The 22,617-nt window shown below is 43.1% G+C and overlaps 1 protein-coding gene and 1 non-coding gene across 4 annotated transcripts in view; both read left to right on the top strand.

Moving 5' to 3' along the window:
* Positions 1 to 15,423: 15,423 nt before the first annotated feature.
* Positions 15,424 to 15,505, top strand: TRNAS-AGA (transfer RNA serine (anticodon AGA)). The gene has a single exon. It is a non-coding gene; the product is annotated as a tRNA-Ser (tRNA).
* Positions 15,506 to 15,860: 355 nt separating this feature from the next.
* The window catches only part of CFAP418 (cilia and flagella associated protein 418), a 28,379-nt gene continuing 21,622 nt past the window's right edge, over positions 15,861 to 22,617 (top strand). Inside the window, exons 1-2 of one of the 3 annotated variants that reach the window (XM_055431876.2) lie at positions 15,861 to 16,051; positions 21,596 to 21,683. In XM_055431876.2, the coding sequence (XP_055287851.1) occupies positions 15,876 to 16,051; positions 21,596 to 21,683 (264 nt within the window). In that variant the 5' untranslated portion in view covers positions 15,861 to 15,875. Of the gene's footprint in view, positions 16,150 to 21,595; positions 21,684 to 22,617 lie in introns of all 3 variants that reach the window. The other 2 variants (XM_055431877.2, XM_088844676.1) reach the window with 2 other exon arrangements.

The raw sequence follows: 22,617 nt of genomic DNA, 5'->3' as shown, positions 1-22,617 counted from the left end.
TACATAGGGCCACCAAAGACGGACGGGTCATGGTGGAGAGTTCTGACAAAATGTGGTCCACTGGAGAAGGGAATGGCAAACTGCTTCAGTATTCTTGCCTTGAGAACCCCATGAACAATATGAAAAGGCAAAAAGATAGGACAGTGAAAGATGAACTCCCCAGGCGGATAAGTGCCCAACATGCTACTGGAGATCAGTGGAGAACTAACTCCAGAAAGAATGAAGAGGCAGAGCCAAAGCAAAAACAACACCCAGCAGTGGATGTGACTGGCAATGGAAGTAAAGCCCAGTACTGTAAAGAGCAATACTGCATAGGAACCTGGAGTCAAGGTGAATTGGAAGTGGTCAAACAGGAGATGGCAAGAGTGGACGTCAACATTTTAGGAATCAGTGAACTAAAATGGACTGGAGGGGTGAATTTGACTCAGATGACCATTATATCTACTACTGTAGGCAAGAATCCCTTAGAAGAAATGGAATAGCCCTCATAGTAAACAAAAGAGTACAAAATGCAGTACTTGGATGCAATCTCAAAAGTGACAGAATGATCTCTCTTTGTTTCCAAGGCAAGCCATTCAATATCACAGTAATCCTAGTCTATGCCGTGACCAATAATGCTGAAGAAGCTGAACAGTTCTATGAAGACCTACAAGAAGTTCTAGAACTAACACCCCAAAAAGATGTCCTTTTCATTACAGGGGACAGGAATGCATAAGTAGGAAGTCAAGAAACATCTGGAGTAATAGGCAAATTTGGCCTTGGAGTACAGAATGAAGCGGGGCAAAGGCTAATAGAGTTTTGCCAAGAGAATGCACTGGTCATAGCAAACACCCTCTTCCAACAACACAAGAGAAGACTCTACACAGGACATCACCAGACTGTCAACACTGAAATCAGATTGATTATATTTTTTGCAGCCAAAGATGGAGAAGCTCTATACAGTCAGATAAAACAAGACAGGGAGTTGACTGTGGCTCAGATCATGAACTCCTTCTTGCCAAACTCAGACTTATATTGAAGAAATAGACCATTCAGGTGTGACCTAAATCAAATCCCTTATGATTACAGTGGAAGTGAGAAAGAGATTCAATGGATTAGATCTGATAGACAGTGTCTGAAGAAATATGGACGGAGGTTCGTGATATTGTACAGGAAGGAGGCAGGGATCAAGACCATCCCCAAGAAAAAGAAATGCAAAAAGGCAAAATGCTTCTCTGAGGAGGCCTTACAAACAGCTGAGAAAAGAAGAGAAGTGAAAGGCAAAGGAAAAAAGGAAAGATATATCCATTTGAGCGCAGAGTTCCAAAGAATAGCAAGGAAAGATAAGAAAGCCTTCCTCAGTGATCAATGCAAAGAAACAGACAAAAACAATAGAATGGGAAAGATTAGAGATCTCTTCAAGAAAATTAGAGATACCAAGGGAAATTTTCATGCAAAGATGGGCACAATAAAGGACAGAAACACTATAGAACTACCAGAAGCAGAAGACATTAAGAAGAGGTGGCAAGAAAATGCAGAACTATACAAAAAAGATCTTCATGACCCAGATAATCACAATAGTGTGATCACTCACTTAGAGCCAGACATCCTGGAATGCGAAGTCAAGTGGGCCTTAGAAAGCATCATTACAAACAAAGCTAGTGGAGGTGATGGAATTCCAGTTGAGCTATTTCAAATCCTAAAAGATGATGCTGTGAAAGTGCTGCACTCAATATGCCAGCAAATTTGAAAAACTCAGTAGTGGCCTCAGGACTGGAAAAGGTCAGTTTTCATTCTGATCCCAAAGAAAGGTAATGCCAAAGAATGCTCAAACTACTGCACAATTGCACTGATCTCACATGCTAGCAAAGTAATGCTCAAAATTCTCCAAGCCAGACAAAAAAAATACATGAACTGTGAACTTCCAGATGTTCAAGCTGGATTTAGAAAAGGCAGAGGAACCAGAGATCAGCTTGCCAACATCCGTTGGATCATCAAAAAAGCAAGACAGTTCCAGAAAAATATCTACTTCTGCTTTACAGACTATGCCAAAGATTTTGACTGTGTGGATCACCACAAACTGTGGAAAATTCTTCAAGAGATAGGAATATCAGACCACCTGATCTGCCTCCTGAGAAATATGTATGCAGGTCTAGAAGCAACAGTTAAAACTGGACATGGAACAACAGACTGGTTCCAAATCAGGAAAGGAGTACGTCAAGGCTGTATATTGCCAGTCTGCTTATTTAACTTCTATGCAGAGTATATCATGAGAAATGCTGGACAGGATGAAGCACAACCTGGAATCAAAATTGCTGGGAGAAATATCAATAACCTCAGATATGCAGATGACACCACCCTTATGGCAGAAAGTGAAGAGGAACTAAAAAGCCTCTTGATGGAAGGGAAAGAAGAGAGTGAAAAAGTTGGCTTAAAACCCAACACTGAGAAAACTAAGATCATGGCATCCAGTCCCATCACTTCATGGCAAATAGATGGGGAAACAGTGAGAGACTTTATTTTGGGGGGGCTCCAAAATCACTGGAGATGGTGACTGCAGCCTTGAAATGAAAAGACTTGCTCCTTGGAAGAAAAGTTATGACCAACTTCAGTTCAGTTCAGTTCAGTCACTCAGTCGTGTCTGACTCTTTGAAACCCCATGAATCACAGCACGCCAGGCCTCCCTGTCCATCACCAACTCCCGGAGTTCACTCAAACTCATATCCATCGAGTCGGTGATGCCATCCAGCCATCTCATCCTCTGTCGACCCCCTCTCCTCCTGTCCCCAATCCCTCCCAGCATCAGAGTCTTTTCCAATGAGTCAACTCTTCGCATGAGGTGGCCAAAGTATTGGAGTTTCAGCTTTAGTATCAGCCCTTCCAATGAACACCCAGAACTGATCTCCTTTAGAATGGACTGGTTGGATCTCCTTGCAGTCCAAGGGACTCGCAAGGGTCTTCTCCAGCACCACAGTTCAAAAGCATCAATTCTTCGGCGATCATCTTTCTTCACAGTCCAGTTGTCACATCCATACATGACCATTGGAAAAACCATAGCCTTGACTAGACGGACCTTTGTTGACAAAGTAACGTCTCTGCTTTTTAATATGCTATCTAGGTTGGTCATAACTTTCCTTCCAAGGAGTAAGCGTCTTTTAATTTCACGACTGCAGTCACCATATGCAGTGATTTTGGAGCCCAAAAAAATAAAGTCTGACACTGTTTCCCCATCTATTTCCCATGAAGTGATGGGACCAGATGCCATGATCTTAGTTTTCTGAAAGTTGGGTTTTAAGCCAACTTTTTCACTCTCCTCTTTCACTTTCCTCAAGAGGCTTTTGAGTTCCTCTTCACTTTCTGCCATAAGGGTGGTGTCATCTGCATATCTGAGGTTATTGATATTTCTCCCAGCAATCTTGATTCCAGCTTGTGCTTCCTCCAGCCCAGCGTTCCTCATGATGTACTCTGCATAGAATTTAAATAAGCAGGTGACAATATGCAGCCTTGTCGTACTCCTTTTCCTATTTGGAACCAGTCTGTTGTTCCATGTCCAGTTCTAACTGTTGCTTCCTGACCTGCATATAGGTTTCTCAAGAGGCAGGTCAGGTAGTCTGGTATTCCCATCTCTTTCAGAATGTTCCACAGTTTATTGTGATCCACACAGTCAAAGGCTTTGGCATAGTCAATGAAGCAGAAGTAAATGGTTTTTTGGAATTCTCTTCCTTTTTTTATGATCCAGCATATGTTGGCCTTTGATCTCTGGTTCCTCTGCCTTTTCTAAACTCAGTTTGTACACCTGGAAGTTCTCAGTTCGTGTACTGCTGAAGCCTAGCTTGAAGGATTTTGAGCATAACCTTGCTAACATGTGAAATGACCACAACTGTACAGTAGTATGAGGATTCTTTGGCATTGCCTTTCTAGAAATTCCCTGATAGCTCAGTTGGTAAAGAATCTGCCTGCAAAGCAAGAAACCCTGGTTTGATTCCTGGGTTGGGAAGATCCCCTGGAGAAGGGAAAGGTTACCCACTCCAGTATTCTGGCTTGGGTCACAAAGAGTCGGACTCAACTGAGTGACTTTCACTTTCCACTTCTTTGGGATTGGAACAAAAACCGAACTTTTCCAGTCCTGTGGCCACTGCTGAGTTTTCCAAATTTGCTGACATATTGAGTACAGCACTTTTACAGCATTACCTTTTAGGATTTGAAATAGCTCAGCTGGAATTCTATCAGCTCCACTAACTTTGTTCATAGTGATGCTTCTTAAGGCCCACTTGACTTCACACTCCAGGATGTCTGGCTCTAAGTGAGTGACCACACCATCATGGTTATCTGGGTTGCTAAGATATTTTTTTGTATAGTTCTTCTGCATATTCTTTCCACTTCTTTATTTTTTAATTTATTTATTTCTAATTAAAGGATAATTGCTTTACAATATTGTGTTGGTTTCTGCTACATATCAACATGAATCAGCTGTAGGTATACATATGTCACCTCCCTCTAGAAACTCCCTCCTACCTCCCACACCATCCAACCTCTCTAGGTTGTCACAGAGTTGCTACCTCTTCTTAATCTCTTCTGCTTCTGTTAGGTCCTTACCATTTCTGTCCCTTATCACATTACCATTAATGTTTCTAAATCGCAGATTCACACCTTTTGGAACTCATACTGCAGATGCTGATTGCAGCCATGAAATTAAAAGACGCTTACTCCTTGGAAGGAAAGTTATGACCAACCTAGATAGCATATTAAAAAGCAGAGACATTACTTTGCCAACCAAGGTCCGTCTACTCAAGGCTATGGTTTTTCCCGTGGTCATGTATGGATGTGAGAGTTGGACTGTGAAGAAAGCTGATCGCCGAAGAATTGATGCTTTTGAACTGTGGTGTTGGAGAAGACCCTTGAGAGTCCCGTGGGCTGCAAGGAGATCCAACCAGTCCATTCTAAAGGAGATCAATCCTGGGTGTTCATTGGAAGGACTGATGCTAAAGCTGAAACTCCAATACTTTGGCCACCTCATGTGACGAGTTGACTCACTGGAAAAGAGTCTGATGCTGGGAGGGATTGGGGGTGGGAGGAGACGGGGACGACAGAGAATGAGAATGGCTGGATGGTATCACCAACTCGATGGACGAGAGTTTGAGTGAACTCCGGGAGTTGGTGATGGACAGGGAGGCCTCGCGTGCTGTGATTCATGGGGTCGCAAAGAGTCGGACATGACTGAGCGACTGAACTGAACTGAACTGAAAATTTCTTCTGAGATAGTCACATGGTGCCCAATACACCTGACTCCTGCTTCTTTTAACCCACAACTGATAAGAGATAGTCTAATATTGCAAAGGCCTAACTACTTCTATTAAAAATTTGTCAGCAGATAAAGACCTTAAGCATCACACCTTGCAACCTGGAGGTTTTGTGTACTAGAAAAGATACTTCCAGAAGAACTTTCTTCGAAAGGCCCCTATCAGGTACTGCTAAGTGACCCACATGTCACCAAATTCCAGGAAATAAACTCTTGGATTCGCGTGAAATACATAAAGAAAGCAATGAATTGTGGCTGGAACTGCACATCATCTGCCTACCTGAAAGTAAAGATTTCCTTGAACTGAAGCAGAAGACAACTGATGGAACAGCTTCCCCAAGACTTTCAGATGGCCTGTTGGAAGTTTGTTGCCAAACTTTGATGATGATACTACACTTCAGATGATCTCTAATGTCTACAGTCTTGATAACATGCCTCTGTGTGTGCTAAATCACTTCAGTCATGTCCAACTCTGTAAGACCCTATGGACTGTGGCCCCCCAGGCCCCTCTGTCCATGGGCTTCTCCAGGCAAGAATACTGCAGGGATCTTCCAACCCAGGGGATCTTCCCAACCCAGGGATTGAACCCATGTCTCATGTCATTGACAGGTGGGTTCTTTGCCCCTAGTGCCACCTGGAAAGCTCCTCTTGATAACATATGGATTTTAGATAAAAAGTGCCTGAGCATTTACCCTCCTACCTCCCTGTTACTTAAATGTGACCTTAATAAGTTTCCAACCTGTTCACTTTCCCTCCAACTTGACACATCTTTCTTAACACTGAGAGACAAAAAGCCACTAAAACTTGAAAATTTGACTCTTGATCAGGGATGCTTTCAGAGAAAGATCTTGATCAAAAGGGGAAATATAAAAACTTAATAAACAGAAACCTCAGTTAAATAGATTAAGGAGACCAGAAGAGGGAGCTCCCAGGCCCTGCAACGATAGCAGAGCTCAACAGGAACAAGCATGGCTTTTCTTTTTTCCTGACAAGACTCAGTCAATGAGAAGCCATGGACTTTGTTTATAATAGCGCTCCCAGCTTCTTTCCTCTCCCTATAAAAGCATTCTCCTTCTCTTGTCATGTAGAGATCTGCACATGGCTTGTCATGGTTGCAGTGCCAAAACTGCAACTCTCTGCCAATCCTGAATAAACTCATCTTTGCTGGAAAAATATCTAGCAGTCTATCATTTCAAGTCAACACTGCTTTTAAAAACTTTTTTAAAATAATTTACATACAGGAAAGTACAGAAATCACAAGTGCACAGCTTGGTGAATTTTCACAAACCGAGTACACCCACATAGTCAGTACCCACAACATAAAAGCCAGCATACCCAGCACCCCCAGACACTCTCCTCATGCTACTCTTTAGTCATTCTCCCCAGCTGGGGCAATCGTTATCCTATTTTCCAGTTTTGCCTGATTTTGATCTTTGCATGCATGGAATCATATAGCATTTCCCTTTTCACATCTGGTTACTTTCACTCTTTACTACATTTGTGAGATTCATCCATGTTGCTACATGTTACAATATTCTATTATATCCATAAAATGGAATTTATTTACCCATTGTACTATTGATGGGCATTTGGGTAGCTTCTAGTTGGGGCTATTATAAACCATGCTGCTATGAACATTCCAGTAAATGTCCCTTGGTAAATATCTGTACTCATATCTATGGGATATGTACCTAGAAGTGGAACATAGTGTATGCATAGTGTTCTGCTGGTAGATGCTGTCCAGATACTATGCAAGTACTTCACATGTATTAACTATTTTAATCCTCGTAACAGTCCCCAAAATGTAGATCTATTATTAGCCCCAATTTATACATATGCGGACATAAAGACATAGAGAAATTAAATAGATTAAATAGCACAACCAGTAAATGAATGAATTTTATTTATAATAAATAGGGTTTAAATTCAAGAGTTTTAGGTCCAAAGCCTGTGCTCATAACCTTCAATCTATACTCTTAAGCTGAGATTTCTTCTAGAACTATACCATTCTTTTATTTTGCTAATTTTCCTTTACCATGCACTGATACAAGAATTAAAGCACACACATACACATGCGTAAGATAACCCTAGGAATGATCGATAACTTCTTTGATATCATTGATACAAAAGCAGCTACAAGCTGGTCACTTATTTATATACAAGCATTATTACTTGTACATGTTACTACTTCTATATTACTACTTATCGTATTACTTATATACAAGCTGGTCACTTTCATATATACCAGCTGTGTGTATATGAAAACTTCAGATAAACCAAGGATTACTTTTTTTGTTTCTGATGAAATTAAAAATATAAGATAGGCAAGACATCCTCAGTTACATACACAGTTATCAAACATTCTACATTAACTGGAAAACTTAAGAGTCATACTTATCCCAGCTTCCTACAGCAAGGGGTAGTTTTACACACTAAATCACTCAATATATTATTTGTTCTAAGAGTTTTGAGGGGATGCACACTGGGAAAGCAAACATGGAGTGAACACATTCCCCATCCTAAAAGGCCCTCACATTCTTGTAAAGGACACTGGAGACAACTCTGACAGACAAGAAGTACCAAAACATGGTTTTAAGGCTACAGGCTCACAAGGGAGGAGTGGACCACTTCTCACTCATAGATCAGACTAAAATGGTGACATTTTGACTGAGTCAAGAAAGACTAATAAGATTTCTCTAAAAAAGGCAGTTGGGTCTGGAAGGGGTAATAGAATAAACAAATGGACAGATACAGAAGGCACCAAATTCTTCTGGAAACAGCCAAAAGTGGAGTATGTTGGGAACCAGAGCATGCCCTGGGCAGAAAACCTCCCCGCTAATGTTTCCTGAGCACCAAGTGTGCGTTCTCTCATCTGACCCTCACAGCAGCCCAGGAAGGGAGACACCGTGATTCCCTTTTACAAGTGAAGGGACAGGGACGTAAAAAAATGAAGTTAACTGGTCTAAGGCCACCGCACTTCCAAGTGCCACAGACCAGCCTTCGGGTCCAAAGCCCCCAGTCTGCTGCCTCCTGCCAGGGATAACGGATCTGAGGGGGAACTAGGAGCCTGCCAGGCTGAGGACCTTAGACTTCACATGGAAAGCAAAGTAAGACCATCAGAGAGTTAGTCAAAGGCGCTTCCCTGGTGGTCCAGTGGTTAAGAATCTGCCTGCCAATTCAGGGAACTGTGGTTCAATCTCTGGTCCAGGAAGATCCTTCATGCCGCGAGGCAGCTGGGCCTGCACTACCCATGTGTCCTAGAGACCACGCAGAAGTCACTGCTTTCAGCAACTGGAGAAAGCCCTCTTGCAACAGTGGAGACTCAGCACAGCTATAAATAAATACAAAAAAACAGATTTAAAAAGAGAGTTAGTAAGAAACAGGATATAATCAGAGCAGTGCTCTAAGAACAGAATGCGGCAAACTGTAGGTCACTACTTACTGTGAATCAATTGAAGTAGGTTTTGACTAGCACTTTTTTCCAAATAAAATGATAGAATGGAACGGAATCAAATAGAATAGGAATTATCAGAATACGTGTCATATCGATTAAAATATAATTTCATAAAACTTTTGTCTCATTTTAGATAGACAACATAAAGAGGTAGATTAGATGGATGAATAGAGAGATAGACAGCAGAAAGATGTGTATACTGCGTTGTGTACACATGAACATATTAATGTTGACTCTTAACCTTAGCCAGAAATAAGAAAGACAAGGGGCTCATCCCCCAGGAAGAAGAGCCAACATGGGCCCAGAGATATCAGAACCTTTGTAAACTAAGTAATGACTTCTTCCTCCCTAAGAAAAGATATCCATGTCAAATCCCTAGAGTCTAATTCTCTTAAGGACTCACCCAAATGACCCAGGAATATCTGAAAAGGGAGCTTTACCAATGTGATTAACTTAAGAATCTTGAAAGAAAGAGCTTACCCTGGGTCATTTGGGTGAGTCCTAAAGGCAATTAGATGGATCCTCATAAAATAAGACACATGGAAGGCAATGTGAAGACAGAGGCAGAGACTAGAGTGATGAGTGTGCACATCAAGGAATGCTAATAGCCACCAGAGATGGAAGAGGCAAGGACTTCATTGTCCCTTGAAACCATGAGAGTGTGGTCCCGCCCACATCTTGATTTCAGACTTTTTGCCTTCAGCACTGAGAGTAAATTTCTGTTGTTTTAAGGCACCAAGTTTGTGGTGATGTATCTTTGGAAGCCCTAGGAAATGACTACAGCCCTGGACAAGAGTTTGGGCTTTGGACAAAACTTCAGCCTCAGAATAGAAATGGGAGTTCAATCTAAAAGTAGAATAGAGGGACTTCCCTGGTGGTCCAGTGGGCAAGAAAGCGCCTGCCTATTCAGGGGACACGGGTTCGATCCTTGGTCGGGGAAGATCCCACATGCCACAGGGCAATTAAGCCCATACGTCACTACTACTGAAGTCCGCAGTCTAGAGGTCGTGCTCTGCAACAAGAGAAGCCACCACAGCGAGACGGCCGTGCATCCAACAAAGAGTAGTCCCTGCTCATCACAGCTAGAGGCACACGCTCAGCAATGAAGACCCAGCACAGCCCAAAATACAGAAAAACTTAAATAAAAATAGAAATCCACCACACACTGGTTCAGAGGGCAGCCAGGCATGCAAAGTCATTTTAGTCATAACCTGCTCTTTGTGACCCTGTGGACTGTAGCCCAACAGGCTCCTCTGTCCATGGGATTCTCCAGGGAAGAATACTGGAGTGGGTTGCCCTGCCCTCCTCCAGGGGATCTTCCCAACCCAGGGACCAAACCGGTGCATCTTACATCTCCTGCATTGGCAGGGGGGTTCTTTACCACCGGCGCCAGCTGGGAAGCCCCATTAGACATAGCCCATCCCAGACCAATTCCAAATCTAGCCATGATGGAGAAGAGCGAGTAAGTCCTGGAGTGACTCAGGGACTGGGTGTGGGGGGGGGCGGGACAGGGTACGGTTCATCATGCAGGTAGGACTTTTCAGTACCAAGCAGGGCAAGTAGGAACTGGCAGAGTAAGCAGAGATGCTCTGCCAGTCATAAATATCTGGTGGAACCTGGCTGCATGCAGTCTGAGATGATGTCCATTTTCAGGAAAAAAAAAAAAAATTAAAGACCAGAAAACATGCTGCTCCTTCTATGGAAGAAATCTGTCCCTTCACTCAAGGGCCAGGCACATGCCAGTGCAGGGGTGTGGAGGTAAGCGCGAGGTCTGCTCTGACCCTCCTCGGTAGCCCTCACAGCCCCTCCTGGAGCTGAGACCTCCCTGCAGGCTCAGAAGATTCATTCTCCTTCAGCCGAGAGCTTCTGGGGCTTGAACGGACCATTCCACACCTGTGTTAGCAGGAATCAGGGAAAGGAATACCTAAACATCTCTACAGGCTTCTAACTCACAAGTTGGTAAGAGAACCAGACTCACTGTTAACATACAATGGGGATTTTTTCCCATGGTCATGTATGGATGTGAGAGTTGGACTGTGAAGAAAGCTGAGCGCCGAAGAATTGATGCTTTTGAACCGTGGTGCTGGAGAAAACTCTTGAGAGTCCCTTGGACTGCAAGGAGATCCAACCAGTCCATTCTAAACAAGATCGATCCCGGGTGTTCATTGGAAGGACTGATGCTAAAGCTGAAACTCCAATACTTTGGCCACCTCACGCGAAGAGTTGCCTCACTGGAAAAGACTCTGATGCTGGGAGGGATTGGGGGCAGGAGGAGACGGGGATGACAGAGAATGAGATGGCTGGATGGCATCATCGACTCGATGGACATGAGTTTGAGTGAACTCCAAGAGTTGGTGATGGACAGGGAGGCCTGGCGTGCTGTGATTCATGGGGTCGCAAAGAGTCGGACACGACTGAGCGACTGAACTGAACTGAAAAGTCACATAAGAGGATTTCAATTTAGATGCTCTCAAAAGGCACTCTTCTTCCCCACCTTCCTAGGCAATATAGGACAAACAACTATGCATCAGTTCCAGTCCCTGCCCCTCAAGAGTTTGTGTCCTCACACATAATATGAGGACTAGCCATAATCCAGAGAAGGCAATGGCAACCCACTCCAGTACTCTGGCCTGGAAAATCCCATGGACGGAGGAGCCTGGTAGGCTGCAGTCCATAGGGTCCCAAATAGTCGGACACAACTGAGTGACTTCACTTTCACTTTTCACTTTCATGCATTGAAGAAGGCAATGGCAACCCACTCCAGTGTGCTTGCCTAGAGAATCCCAGGGACGGGGGAGCCTGGTGGGCTGCACAGAGTCGGACACGACTGAAGTGATTTAGCAGCAGCAGCAGTTTAGAGCACATCTGTAAACACTGGCCTTTTGAACAAATGACTGTAGTTAACCAGGTCTCTGTGCTGTCAGAGGCTGCTTCCCAAATAGCAACCTGAGCCTAGCCCTACCATATGGACTCATGGGGGTCCGTGAAAAATAGTGTTCCAGGGGCCAGAAAGCATGAGAAGTTCTGACAAAAAGTGACAGGGTTTGTCCAGGCTGCTGAAGAGAAATGTACTGAAACTAGAAGGACTAAGGAGGTACACACCTTTGGAACATGTCTGTGGATCAAAGTACACCCTAACAGATTCTTGAGAGAGCGCCGGCAGCCGTGTTAACCTTGGCGTTGCTATCATTAAAAGGCTATGCTCATTTCTGGCACCTAACATGGGATACTTTGACAGCAACAGGGTTGATGGAAGAGGAAAGAATCTGTTTTGCAGTTTAAAAAAAAAAAGTTCTCAGGTTTCTCAGGCCATTTGAAATCACGCCAGAGAAATACTCGATTCAGCATTCTTCAGCTCTCTGCGATGATGCTGCAAGTGGTGTCCCCCACGTGTGATGATGTATTTCAGAGCCAGAGTTTTCTCAAGATGTTCCAAGCCTGCAGGCTCCTGATCCTTTTTCAAATTACAAAGATGATAGGATCCCAGCGAGAGCTGTGATTAGTCTAAACTCCCCACAGCTGTGAGAGATGAGTGTACAAATTCCAATAAAGATTCTGCGTGTTCTGGACTGAATTTACCTACGGGGCACTGAGGCCTAACTCGGGGACCACTTAAAAGAATCAGAGCTGCTCCAGTGCTATTCCATCTCCAGCATCAGCAGCTAGAAGGCTGGCGATTGTTCTGCGAAAATGCCTCCCCTCACACCCACCACGCTGTCACTGCCCAGCAGTGAATATCTACTTTTGGTGTAGGGGGAGAAAAGCATTAATACATCGACCCAATGGACTGTAGCCTGCCAGGTTCCTCCGTCCATGGGATTTTCCAGGCAAGAAAACTGGAGTCAGTTGTCATTTCCTTCTCCAGGGCATCTTCCCAACCCAGGGATTGAACTTGGATCTCCTGCATTGCAGGTAGACTCTTTGCCATCTGAGCCACCAGGGAATCCCTATTAACATATGGAAGTCCAAAGAGGCCTTGCAATTCATGATGTGAACAGCTAGGATGTCTATAAAACACCTTGTAACTGAAGAGGTTGGCCTGGACTGTGTGTGAGAACAGAACCAGTTGTATTACCACCTCTAACTCATTTAGATCAATGCTAGCAAGAAGGCAGGTTACGAGCAGTCTTGGCAAAGTCAGCAGGGCATTGTTTTCTTATTTTGGACACCTTTTCCCTAAAATACTCCCTTGGAATGCTAAGCAAATGTAATAATACACAGCACGCCACTTTTACCATGTTTAATAACTGTATTGTCTGAAGACTCTTGGCTATACTCCTTTATGAAACATCTGACACTTGGCATGCTTTCCAAGACTGGGAAAGAGTTAGGGGACAAGTATTCACACCACTGTCAATACATATTAACAATTATAGAGATAATAAACAAGACTCTTTATTTTGGAAAAAAAATGAAAAAATTTTATTATTTTCTAATATGATTTGCATGAATTTTCCAAAACCATGTATACATTCACCGTATACAACCACCTCCATTGCTTAGAGTCCACTGAAGTGCACCTGGTATTGCTCCTGACATCTGGAGTTTTTCTTTTTTTTGGCCACGCTGTGTGGCATGCAGAATTTCAGTTCCTCCACCAGGGCTTGAACTTGGGCCACGATTGTGAAGTCTGGAATGTTAACCACTAGGCCACCAGGGATGTCCCTGAAGATTTTTAATAGAGTGCTTTCATTTTCCAGTTTATCATACAGCCATCCACATATGTGTATATGGCATTTCTCACTGTAGACACTGAACTGGACTTTCTCTAAAGCCAGAAAGACAACACAACTGAAGTCAGAAGTTCCAAAGAAGACTTGATAAGCTGTAAGTGAAATTCTCAAAACACCTACCTCTGGATGATCTACACATGATATAGACACACTAAAATGGGGGTGGGAGTGGAGGAAGAAGGAAATAAGCTTCAGTTTTTCTAATATTCATATAAACAAAACACAAAACTAGAAACACTTCCTCTTTTATCTTTCATAGTCCTTCATGCAAATCTACATGCTAAGTCTTTCAACTACTGACGGCATACCTCAGATTTCACCTTTTCTAAAGAAAAATCAAATTATTAACTTAAGTGTACTAAACTGTACGGCAACTGTGCTTAACTCCCCCTGGAACCATACTACAAGGGTAATTTCAGTATCAAGTGGCTTATTCCTGTCTTTCTGCTGGAGGTCAGTTCTGAGTAGAAATCACCCAGCAAGGCAAGTTGGAAAAAAACAAAACAAAATATCAGTATACTGAGTGGGACGTCATACAATACCACAAGATTCTGATAGTTAGAATACCAACCAGGGAAGCCTGACAGGTAAGGGGAATGTTGCCTTGCTGGGAATATTCAAGATTTGCCTGGTGGCCACCTCATGCGAAGAGTTGGGAAGGATTGGGGGCAGGAGGAGAAGGGGACAACAGAGAATGTGATGGCTGGATGGCATCACCGACTCGATGGACATGAGTTTGAGTGAACTCCGGGAGTTGGTGATGGACAGGGACACCTGGCGTGCTGTGATTCTTGGGGTCACGGAGAGTCGGACACGACTGAGCGACTGAACTGAACTCAACTGAAACATTAGTGACATGCTGATAAGTGCCTGACAGCTAGCTCTAGCGAAAAAAGTATTTTGTACCGTTTGCAATATCCCTGGTGTAAATACACCCAGGAAACCTAATTTCAAGCTAACCAAGTGACTCACTGAATGGGAGGTTAGGAAGAGGTTCACAACAATAGACCACTGTATACTATTTCAGATACAACAGATGTAAATAACCCCAAACATAAATTATAATAAAATGTAGGGTAATAACCAGACCATGGTGAATTTTGACTATTGTTTTTGTTTTTTTAATAGAGTTAATTAAACTGTAAGTTTACATAATTTAATTTTCTAATAGTGGTTTTATTTAACAACTGGCTCCCCAAAGTCATGAATATTTAAAAGTTGGCTCTACATTTGCTCCATAATATGTTGTCTGTTCAGAATATCTTTAATAGATATTCTGAAGAGACAACAAAAATCCCAAGTAAATGAAGCTACTAATTCATTTCGATCAAAGTATCTCCAGAGTTTCCAAGGTTGCCAACCTCTCTGCAATTCCCCTTCAGAAATACTCAAAAGTTCAGGTTTCAGTGTGCATACATGGTATTTACAGGAGACAATACCTTGCAGGTGTATCACACATCATACTTTTCCGAGCAGTGTCTTTAAGACACTGCGGGACATTCTAGCCCTGCACAGTGAATTTAAATCAGTGGGGAACACTATCTTAGTGCGTAGCGGGTAAAAAGAGTCCTGGAGCTGTTTGTGTTTACACGGCGGTGGGGGAGCGGAGCTGATCACGCAAGGAGGCCGGGAGGCTGATCTGGGGCCCTAAGATGCCCAGTTATCTCCGGAAAAATGCACACCTCTGCAAGCCAGGGTACAGCAGCACCAACCTTTCTTCACTCTCTTTTTTTCTGACTAACTAGCGATTTTACTAAAATTCAGTTTTTTCTGATTGGCGGCGATACTCTCAAGACCCCCTCCGAGAAGCTAAAATTATTAAGAGCTAAAACATGCAAACGTGAGCTTAATCTGACAGAACAGCTTTGTAGTGTTTTCCTCGTGCTGCAAACATACCTGTTACTAGACACTTGTGTGCAAGCTCTACATAGATCTCACTGCCAAAGCCACCACCAGCAGTAGTCGTGGCCGAGTGGTTAAGGCGATGGACTAGAAATCCATTGGGGTCTCCCCGCGCAGGTTCGAATCCTGCCGACTACGGGAAGTCAATGTTTTGACGCACGTGCTTAATTAATTCCCTTTTTCGCAGGCTTCTCCGCAGACCACTTAGAGAATTTATGAACGGCTGGGATACCACTGGGACCCCAAGGGGGCTAGACGAGGAGGAGATGACAGAGCCAGGGAGTAGGGCGATTGTGGTTACAACCTGAGTCCAGGAGGAGCGGGAGACGGGACAAAACACTTCAGACAGTCGGGAACAGGAAAGCCAGTAGCGCAGAAACGGACCACGCCGAGCTCCCGCCCCGCCGCCGGAACGTCCGCGCCGCCCGGGGGCCTCGCGACCCCACGGCGTGTTTTCGCGCGAGCTCGTCAGCAACCAAGCCTCGCGAGGCTCGGAAACGGCGCGCGCATGCGCAGGGGCGACGGGGCGCGCGCCCCGGGAGGGGATGGAGGTGGTCCTCGCGTTGCCCCTGGAAACCACCGGTGCCAGAGCGACCCGGGAGCAGGACGTGAGAGTACAAGATGGCGGAGGACCTGGACGAGCTCTTGGATGAGGTGGAGTCCAAGTTTTGCCGACCAGACCCGGTGAGACTGGGTACGGTCGCGCGGCCCAGAGGCGGCGGCGGCGGCGGCGGCTTCTTCGGCAACGACCAGAACCGAGCCGAGGCGAAAGAGAATCTCAGGTTAACAGGCGGGAGGGGTGGGCTGCTGTGGTGAAGCCTGCTCCAGGCCCTAAGGCCACCCCTCCGCCGCCGCACCGAAAGAAACATACCCCCGCCCCCCGCCCGCGGCCTCCAGCTCCTCTCCGTTTCCGGGCCCAGACCCTCGGCTCCTCACTCCGGGGCCGCACGTCCTCCCGCGCCCCGTCCTCGAGGACCTCAGCGTATCTCCGCGAGGCCGACTCCGCCCCCGAGCAGGCCCCGCCTCGGAGAGCCCGCGGCTTCCCCAGGGCTGTTCCACCCGCACACACCCCCGGGGCTGCCAGTGGGCAGAGAGGGTGCAGCGTAGGCTGGGCGGGTCACGGTGACCCGGGCCTCCGTCTGCGTGAGTGATTCTCGTCCCCTTTTCAGGTGCGGGGACCCCGTTCCCCAGGCAGAACAATCCTTGGGCCAGTTGCTGGAGAAAACGTTTGCATTCCAGTCCATCATTAGTTGTTGTTGTTCCCTTTGAAGCTCAGAATTGAATGAGGTTGGACTTAGGATAAAAGCTTTAGCTATTGGTCACACTGTATTAATCCCACCACCGTCCTTCTACCCAGGGCCCCAACTAAGGGTCCCAGAGGATCTCAGGCATCCAAATTGAAATGTGGGGACATTTCTTAAAGTCTTGGATTTTGATCCAAAAATGTATCTTTCATATTTGTCAGTCTGTTTTTTTTCCTGTGTAATTATTAAATAGCAATGGCTTTCTTCTTATCTCCACTTCCTCTCAATTCCATTTTTGCCAGAGTGAGTATAGGCCTTCAAAGTGATAACTTGGGAGGCTCTGCAATAACTCTTGCTTGAATCTCTTGGAAACTCTTGTGGAATTACCCGGAGGCAGCTTTGGAACAAGTCAAGAGAGTCAGTCTTGTTCATTTATGGTTGCATCTGTGGATTTTGTTTTGTTTTTGCGTACCTCTGTGTGATTTCCCAGAGCCCAGCACCATTGCTACCCAATTTACTAGATTTACCTCCAATGACATATGTTTGTTTAAAAACCCACCCTCACAATAAAAACATTGGAAAGAGTCTAAAGTTCAGAAACAGAAGTTCTAAAAATTAGTTGAGTGCTGGGCAGCATTCTAAGAAATAAATGTTGAGCCAACTAAAATGACTGCTTTGAATGGGCTAACGCTCACTTGACTGTATATGCAAATATCACTCTCATTAATTTGTGTATAGTTATCTTGAAGGCTGGACATCCTTCTGTACTGATTTCCAGCATATCTATCATTCCTGCCCTACAACAGTGTTACCTTGCAGTTTCTTTGTTCTTTTTATTCACTCCTAATTTGAGGGTGGGGAGAATTTATCAAAGAGCCTTCCACAGCCTGTCAATCTTAGGAGAACTAGCACAGAGGGATAGGATGACTTGGAGCTGGCTGCTGAAAATGGTAAGGATTAGTAAGGTGGACAGATCCTTTCCAAGCACAGGTCCTTTTATGCCTCTCTCTCTGTTAAATCCATCCGTAATCCTAGCACCCCATCCCACCATACTAAATCAAGTTCTTCAATAATACATTTACAGAAGCCGTAGCAAGCCAGTACTACTGTTTTCCATATGTTAAAACTTTTCACTTGGCAGTATAGTTATGAAGGTAAATTGCACAGAAAGCACCAACAAAGACCCTAAACTTAAATATAAGTGCAGTATATAATGTCAAACATGACAGTGTTGTCCTGAGCCAAAATTGATACCAGAAAGTTAGGAACCTACGTATATTATGAATTTATTAATAGGATACTACCTGCCAATTGTATAGTGATTTAGCCTGTATCTCTTTTTCTTAAAAGAGTTAAAATACTGAAACTGTGTCTTTAAAATGATAATTCTGCAACTAATACATGACTGTGCCACATCTGGATATCAGGAACAGCTGCTAATATAAACAGTCAGAACATAGCAATTTGATGAAGATTTCAAAATGGTAAAGAGAAATATATGATTAGTTTAAAAAAAAAAGACTGATGTGAGTTGAACTGCAATAAGAATAATGTGGTTCAGGATGATACAGATGGGGGATATTTACAGATAATATCATAACCTCCTAGATAATAGCTATAATAATAACCAACATTTATTAAATCTTTTTTATATACTAAGAGCCTTATGTGTGTTGTTTCATTTAATTTCCAAATCCTTATGAAGTGAATGCTATTATTACACTCATTTTACTGACCAAACCAAGTCTTAGAAAAATAGTTACTTGCCCAAGTTCATATTTCCAAGTCTACCAGGACATTGTACACCTAGGTATAAGCTTTTTTGTATACCTTTCACATTTAATTGTGGTTCAAGTGTTAAACCCCAATTGTCTGTATTATGTAGAATATGTATTTTATTTTTGACAGAAACTATATTTTAAATCAAGAGTCAATATAAGAAGCAAAATCAGAGAACCAATAGCTCTTTATTAACCTTTGATAAAGATTATTGTATTGTAGCATCAAAAAACCAAACAACATTATACCGTGCTTTAAAATGTATATGCTTTCTCAGTGAAATGATGGCACTTTTTTCCCCACTTCTATAGGAAAACATAGGCAAGCATAGACATCATAAAATTGTGTGATCTAATAACAGACCAGAATCTTAATGTAAGCTAGTAGTTCGAACCCCCAACAGTACTGAGTAGACTGGTAAAATCTGAATGCATCTGATTCTTGAAATTGTGAAACTGAAGGGGAGAGGGGAATCCAGAGAGAACATCCTGAAAACCAAAGGAGAGAATTTCTCAGGGACATTTTAGCAACCTGCTGTCATAATAGAGATTGAAGGAATTGGTACCCCAGTGTCAGGTGCTTCTGAAAGATTAGAAAGGATTGTTACTGAGAAAGGCTATTGAATGTAATGATTTGGGCAGTAGAGACTTTGGGGGCAAAAAAGGAGTTTCATTGTAGTTGAAGGATATAGAGGCAAAGACAGAATATTACACCTGGAAGAAGTTTTAAATAGTTTTCTAGATCTGCTTGTTAACATACAAAATGTCTGAGGTCCTGTGTGCTTATTCACTTAGTCATGTCTGACTCTTTGAGACCCCATGGACTATAGCCCGCCAGACTCCTCTGTCCACGAGGATTCTCCAGGCAAGAATACTGGAATAGGTTGCCATGCCCTCCTCCAGGGCATCTTCCCAACCCAGGGATGGAACCCAGGTCTCCCACATTGCAGGCAGATTTTTTACCATCTGAGCCACCAGGGGAGCCCAAGAAACAAGACGCTTTACCAGGGAAGCCAAGAATAGTGGCATGGGGAGCCTATCCCTTCTCCAGGGGAAATTCCCAACCCAGGAATCAAACCATGGTCTCCTGCATTGCAGGTGATTCAAAAAGATTAAATATTGGGTTGGCCAAAAAGTTCGTTTGGGTTTTTCCTCAACAGCTTATTTAAGCTTAAATTCCATAAGCTTAATTTAAACTAGGTGGATAGTTCTCAACTGTTGATGACTTTACCACTCACAGGGCATTTGACAACGTCTTGGCATTTTTTGATAATCCCAACTGGGGAAGGGTGTGCTACTGGCATCTAGTGGGTAGAAGTCAGGGATGCTGTAAAACATCTGCAGTGCACAAGCCTGCCACTGACACACAGCAAAGAAGGATCTGGTCCAACTGTCAGTGTTGCTAAGGTTGAGAAGCCCTCAGCCAGGTCACCAACTGATGCTAAATCCAGTATGTTAATACTTGTAAGGAGGTAGAATAATGGATAAAAACTGCTCTTCTGTAGTGAAAAGAGAGAATGGCAGCTTCGAGAGGCTTTTTGGAGTGCTTCTTTGAAGAGGAAAGCGTCCTTGGCAAGAAACCAGTATTGTGGTGGTGCAGTCGCTCAGTCGTGTCCGACTCTCTGCAGCCCCGTGGGCTGTAGCCCGCCAGGCTCCTCTATCCATTTGACTCTCCAGGCACGAATACTGGAGTGGGTTGCCATTTCCTTCTCCAGGGGATCTTCCCAACCCAGGAATCGAACCCTGGTCTCCTGCATTGCAGGCAGATTCTTTATCAACTGAGCTATGAACGAAGTGTAGAGTGGAAGATCATAAAGGTAAAAGTTAGAAAGGGAAAAACTGAAAAGGCAGAGTCTGAACAGAGATGGAATCAGTCATTCAGTGTTAGACAGCAGCCTCTGCATTCTCTTACGTCAGGTAAGTATCTCACTCTAAGCAGTATCAGGAGCTTCCCTGGTAGCTCAGCTGGTAAAAGAATCCACCTGCAATTCGGGAGACCTGGGTTCCCTCGCTGGGTTGGGAAGATCCCCTGGAGGAGGGCATGGCAACCCAATCCAGTATTCTTGCCTGGAGAATCCCCATGGACAAAGGAGCCTGGTGGGCTACAATCCATGGGTCCCAAAGAGTCGAACTCTTTGTGGGGTCACGACTAAGCGACTAAGCACAGCACAGCATGAATAATATCAGAGAAGGACTATAGTCCTGATGTTAAGAATTTCAGAGCAAATATGTTTCTAGAAACAGAGTTAGACTGAAAAGCCTGTCTTTTAAAATAAATAATTTCATGATCCAGTGAAGTTATAAAGTACTAATGATGTATAGCATCTGTACAATAGCAGCTCTGAAGAGAGTTAATCTCCTTTACTGTTAGGTATCTTGAACTGCCCTAGATTAAATTCCAAGCCTCTCCTCCCACTATTTATATGACCTTGGGCAAGTTTTTTAATCTCTTCATCTGTGTATTCAGTAAATGTTTCTGAATTCAGTAACATTCAGTAATGTTGCTGCTGCTGCTAAGTCGCTTCAGTCATGACCAGCTCTGTGTGTCCCCATGGACAGCAGCCCACCAGGCTTCTCTGTCCACAGGATTCTCTAGGCAAGAATACTGGAGTGGGTTGCCATTTCCTTCTCCAACATTTAGTAAATGTTAGCTGTTAAATAGAAGTCCCATGCAGTAACAGTTTGTCAGTAATCCTGTGATGGCTTTACCTGCAGAAGATAAAGAGGTAGTTGAGATACTCTGTCAAGCAACTAACACTGTTCTGTGTGGGTTAGTAGTTGATCGTTTGGTTATATAACCTTTGGCTCTTGTAGTAAAGAGACTATTATTTGACTTACAATGGAACCCTTAGGGGAAAATTAGACATATGAAAATTGTCTTTGTTTATAATTCTCAGGTTCTACTTATAATTGTACATATTTTTTATTCTTAAGTGGTTGATATAATTTGGAAAAGTACATACCTACCTTTTTCTTATATATCATATGGCTTTAAATGTTATATTTTAAGTACGTAAAAGTACACATGTGAATTTATACCCAACAAACTACATCTTTTTCTCAAGAAACTTGGGCTATGCCCATAGTACAAAAAAAAAATAACATCACATTTATTGAAACAAAACTTTTCAGATACTTGACTGACTTTATCTGCACTTAAGCTTCAGATGTTTTCTTGGTTTTTTTTTTGTTGTTTGTTTTCTCAGATCAGCAGAAACATTTAAAAAAGAAGATGATCTTGACAGTCTTATCAATGAAATATTTGAAGAGCCCCACTTCGACAAAAATCGCTTTGTAAGTAAAGTGTCATAAAGGTAACAGCAATTCTTTCATTATCTCAAGACATGTTTAGAATATTATGAAAGCTTATAGAATTTACAAGTATCTATAGTCCTGAATTATGAGAAGTAAAATTGTTTCAAGAAATCATTCCACTTAGATTTATACAAGAAAAAAGTATTAGAAACTGTGTGTGTTTTGCTGTTTATTTCTCATCAAGAATGATAAATTAGAAAAGCCGTTGAACAAAGTGCAACTTACAGATGAAGTTGATTACTTGTATTTATTGGTAGACTCTAAGAGCACTTCTCTAAAAGATTAAAATCAGCTTGCATTATAGGAATGTGCTTAGCATCTCAGATGCTTTGCCATTGCTCTCATCCCTGAACTAATGAGTTAGTTGGTAATATTTTAATTTTTTAAATACTTGTGTATCTATGACAACTTTATAAAAGCTTGTAAAATAATGTAACAGCCACCTGTATCTTTACTACTCATACTGAACATATCTTAACATTTTGCCAGATTTACTCCTCTGTATTTTTTTTTTTTTTTGGCCACGCTGCATGGCTTGCGGGATTTTAGTTCCCCCACTGGGAATTGAACTTGGGCCAAAGTAGTGAAAGTGCCAGTGAACTACCAGGAGCTATGTATCTTCGGATCAAGGCATTTCAGAAAGAGAAGGAAATAGTTTTCTAAAGAAGTATTAGAGAAGATAATTTGAAACAAAAGTAGCTTCTATAATCATGAAGAAATATACATTTCTTCTCTATGCTCCCTTTTTTTTGAGGGTGAGGAAACAGATTTTATTTATTTATTTGGCTGTGCCTTGCAGCATGCAGAATCTTAGTTCCCCGACAAGGGGTTGAACCCATGCCCCATGCATTCAGAGCTTGGAGTCTTAACCACTGGACCACCAGGGAAGTCCTTGTATGTTCCCCATTTTTGA

This window comes from Moschus berezovskii, chromosome 16, assembly GCF_049115385.1.
Source record: "Moschus berezovskii isolate FMDL1 chromosome 16, NW_MosBer_1.0, whole genome shotgun sequence".
NCBI classification, from domain to species: Eukaryota; Metazoa; Chordata; class Mammalia; order Artiodactyla; family Moschidae; genus Moschus; species Moschus berezovskii.
The sequence above is the reverse complement of the archived record's forward strand: the minus strand, read 5'-3'. Positions and strand labels throughout refer to the sequence as shown.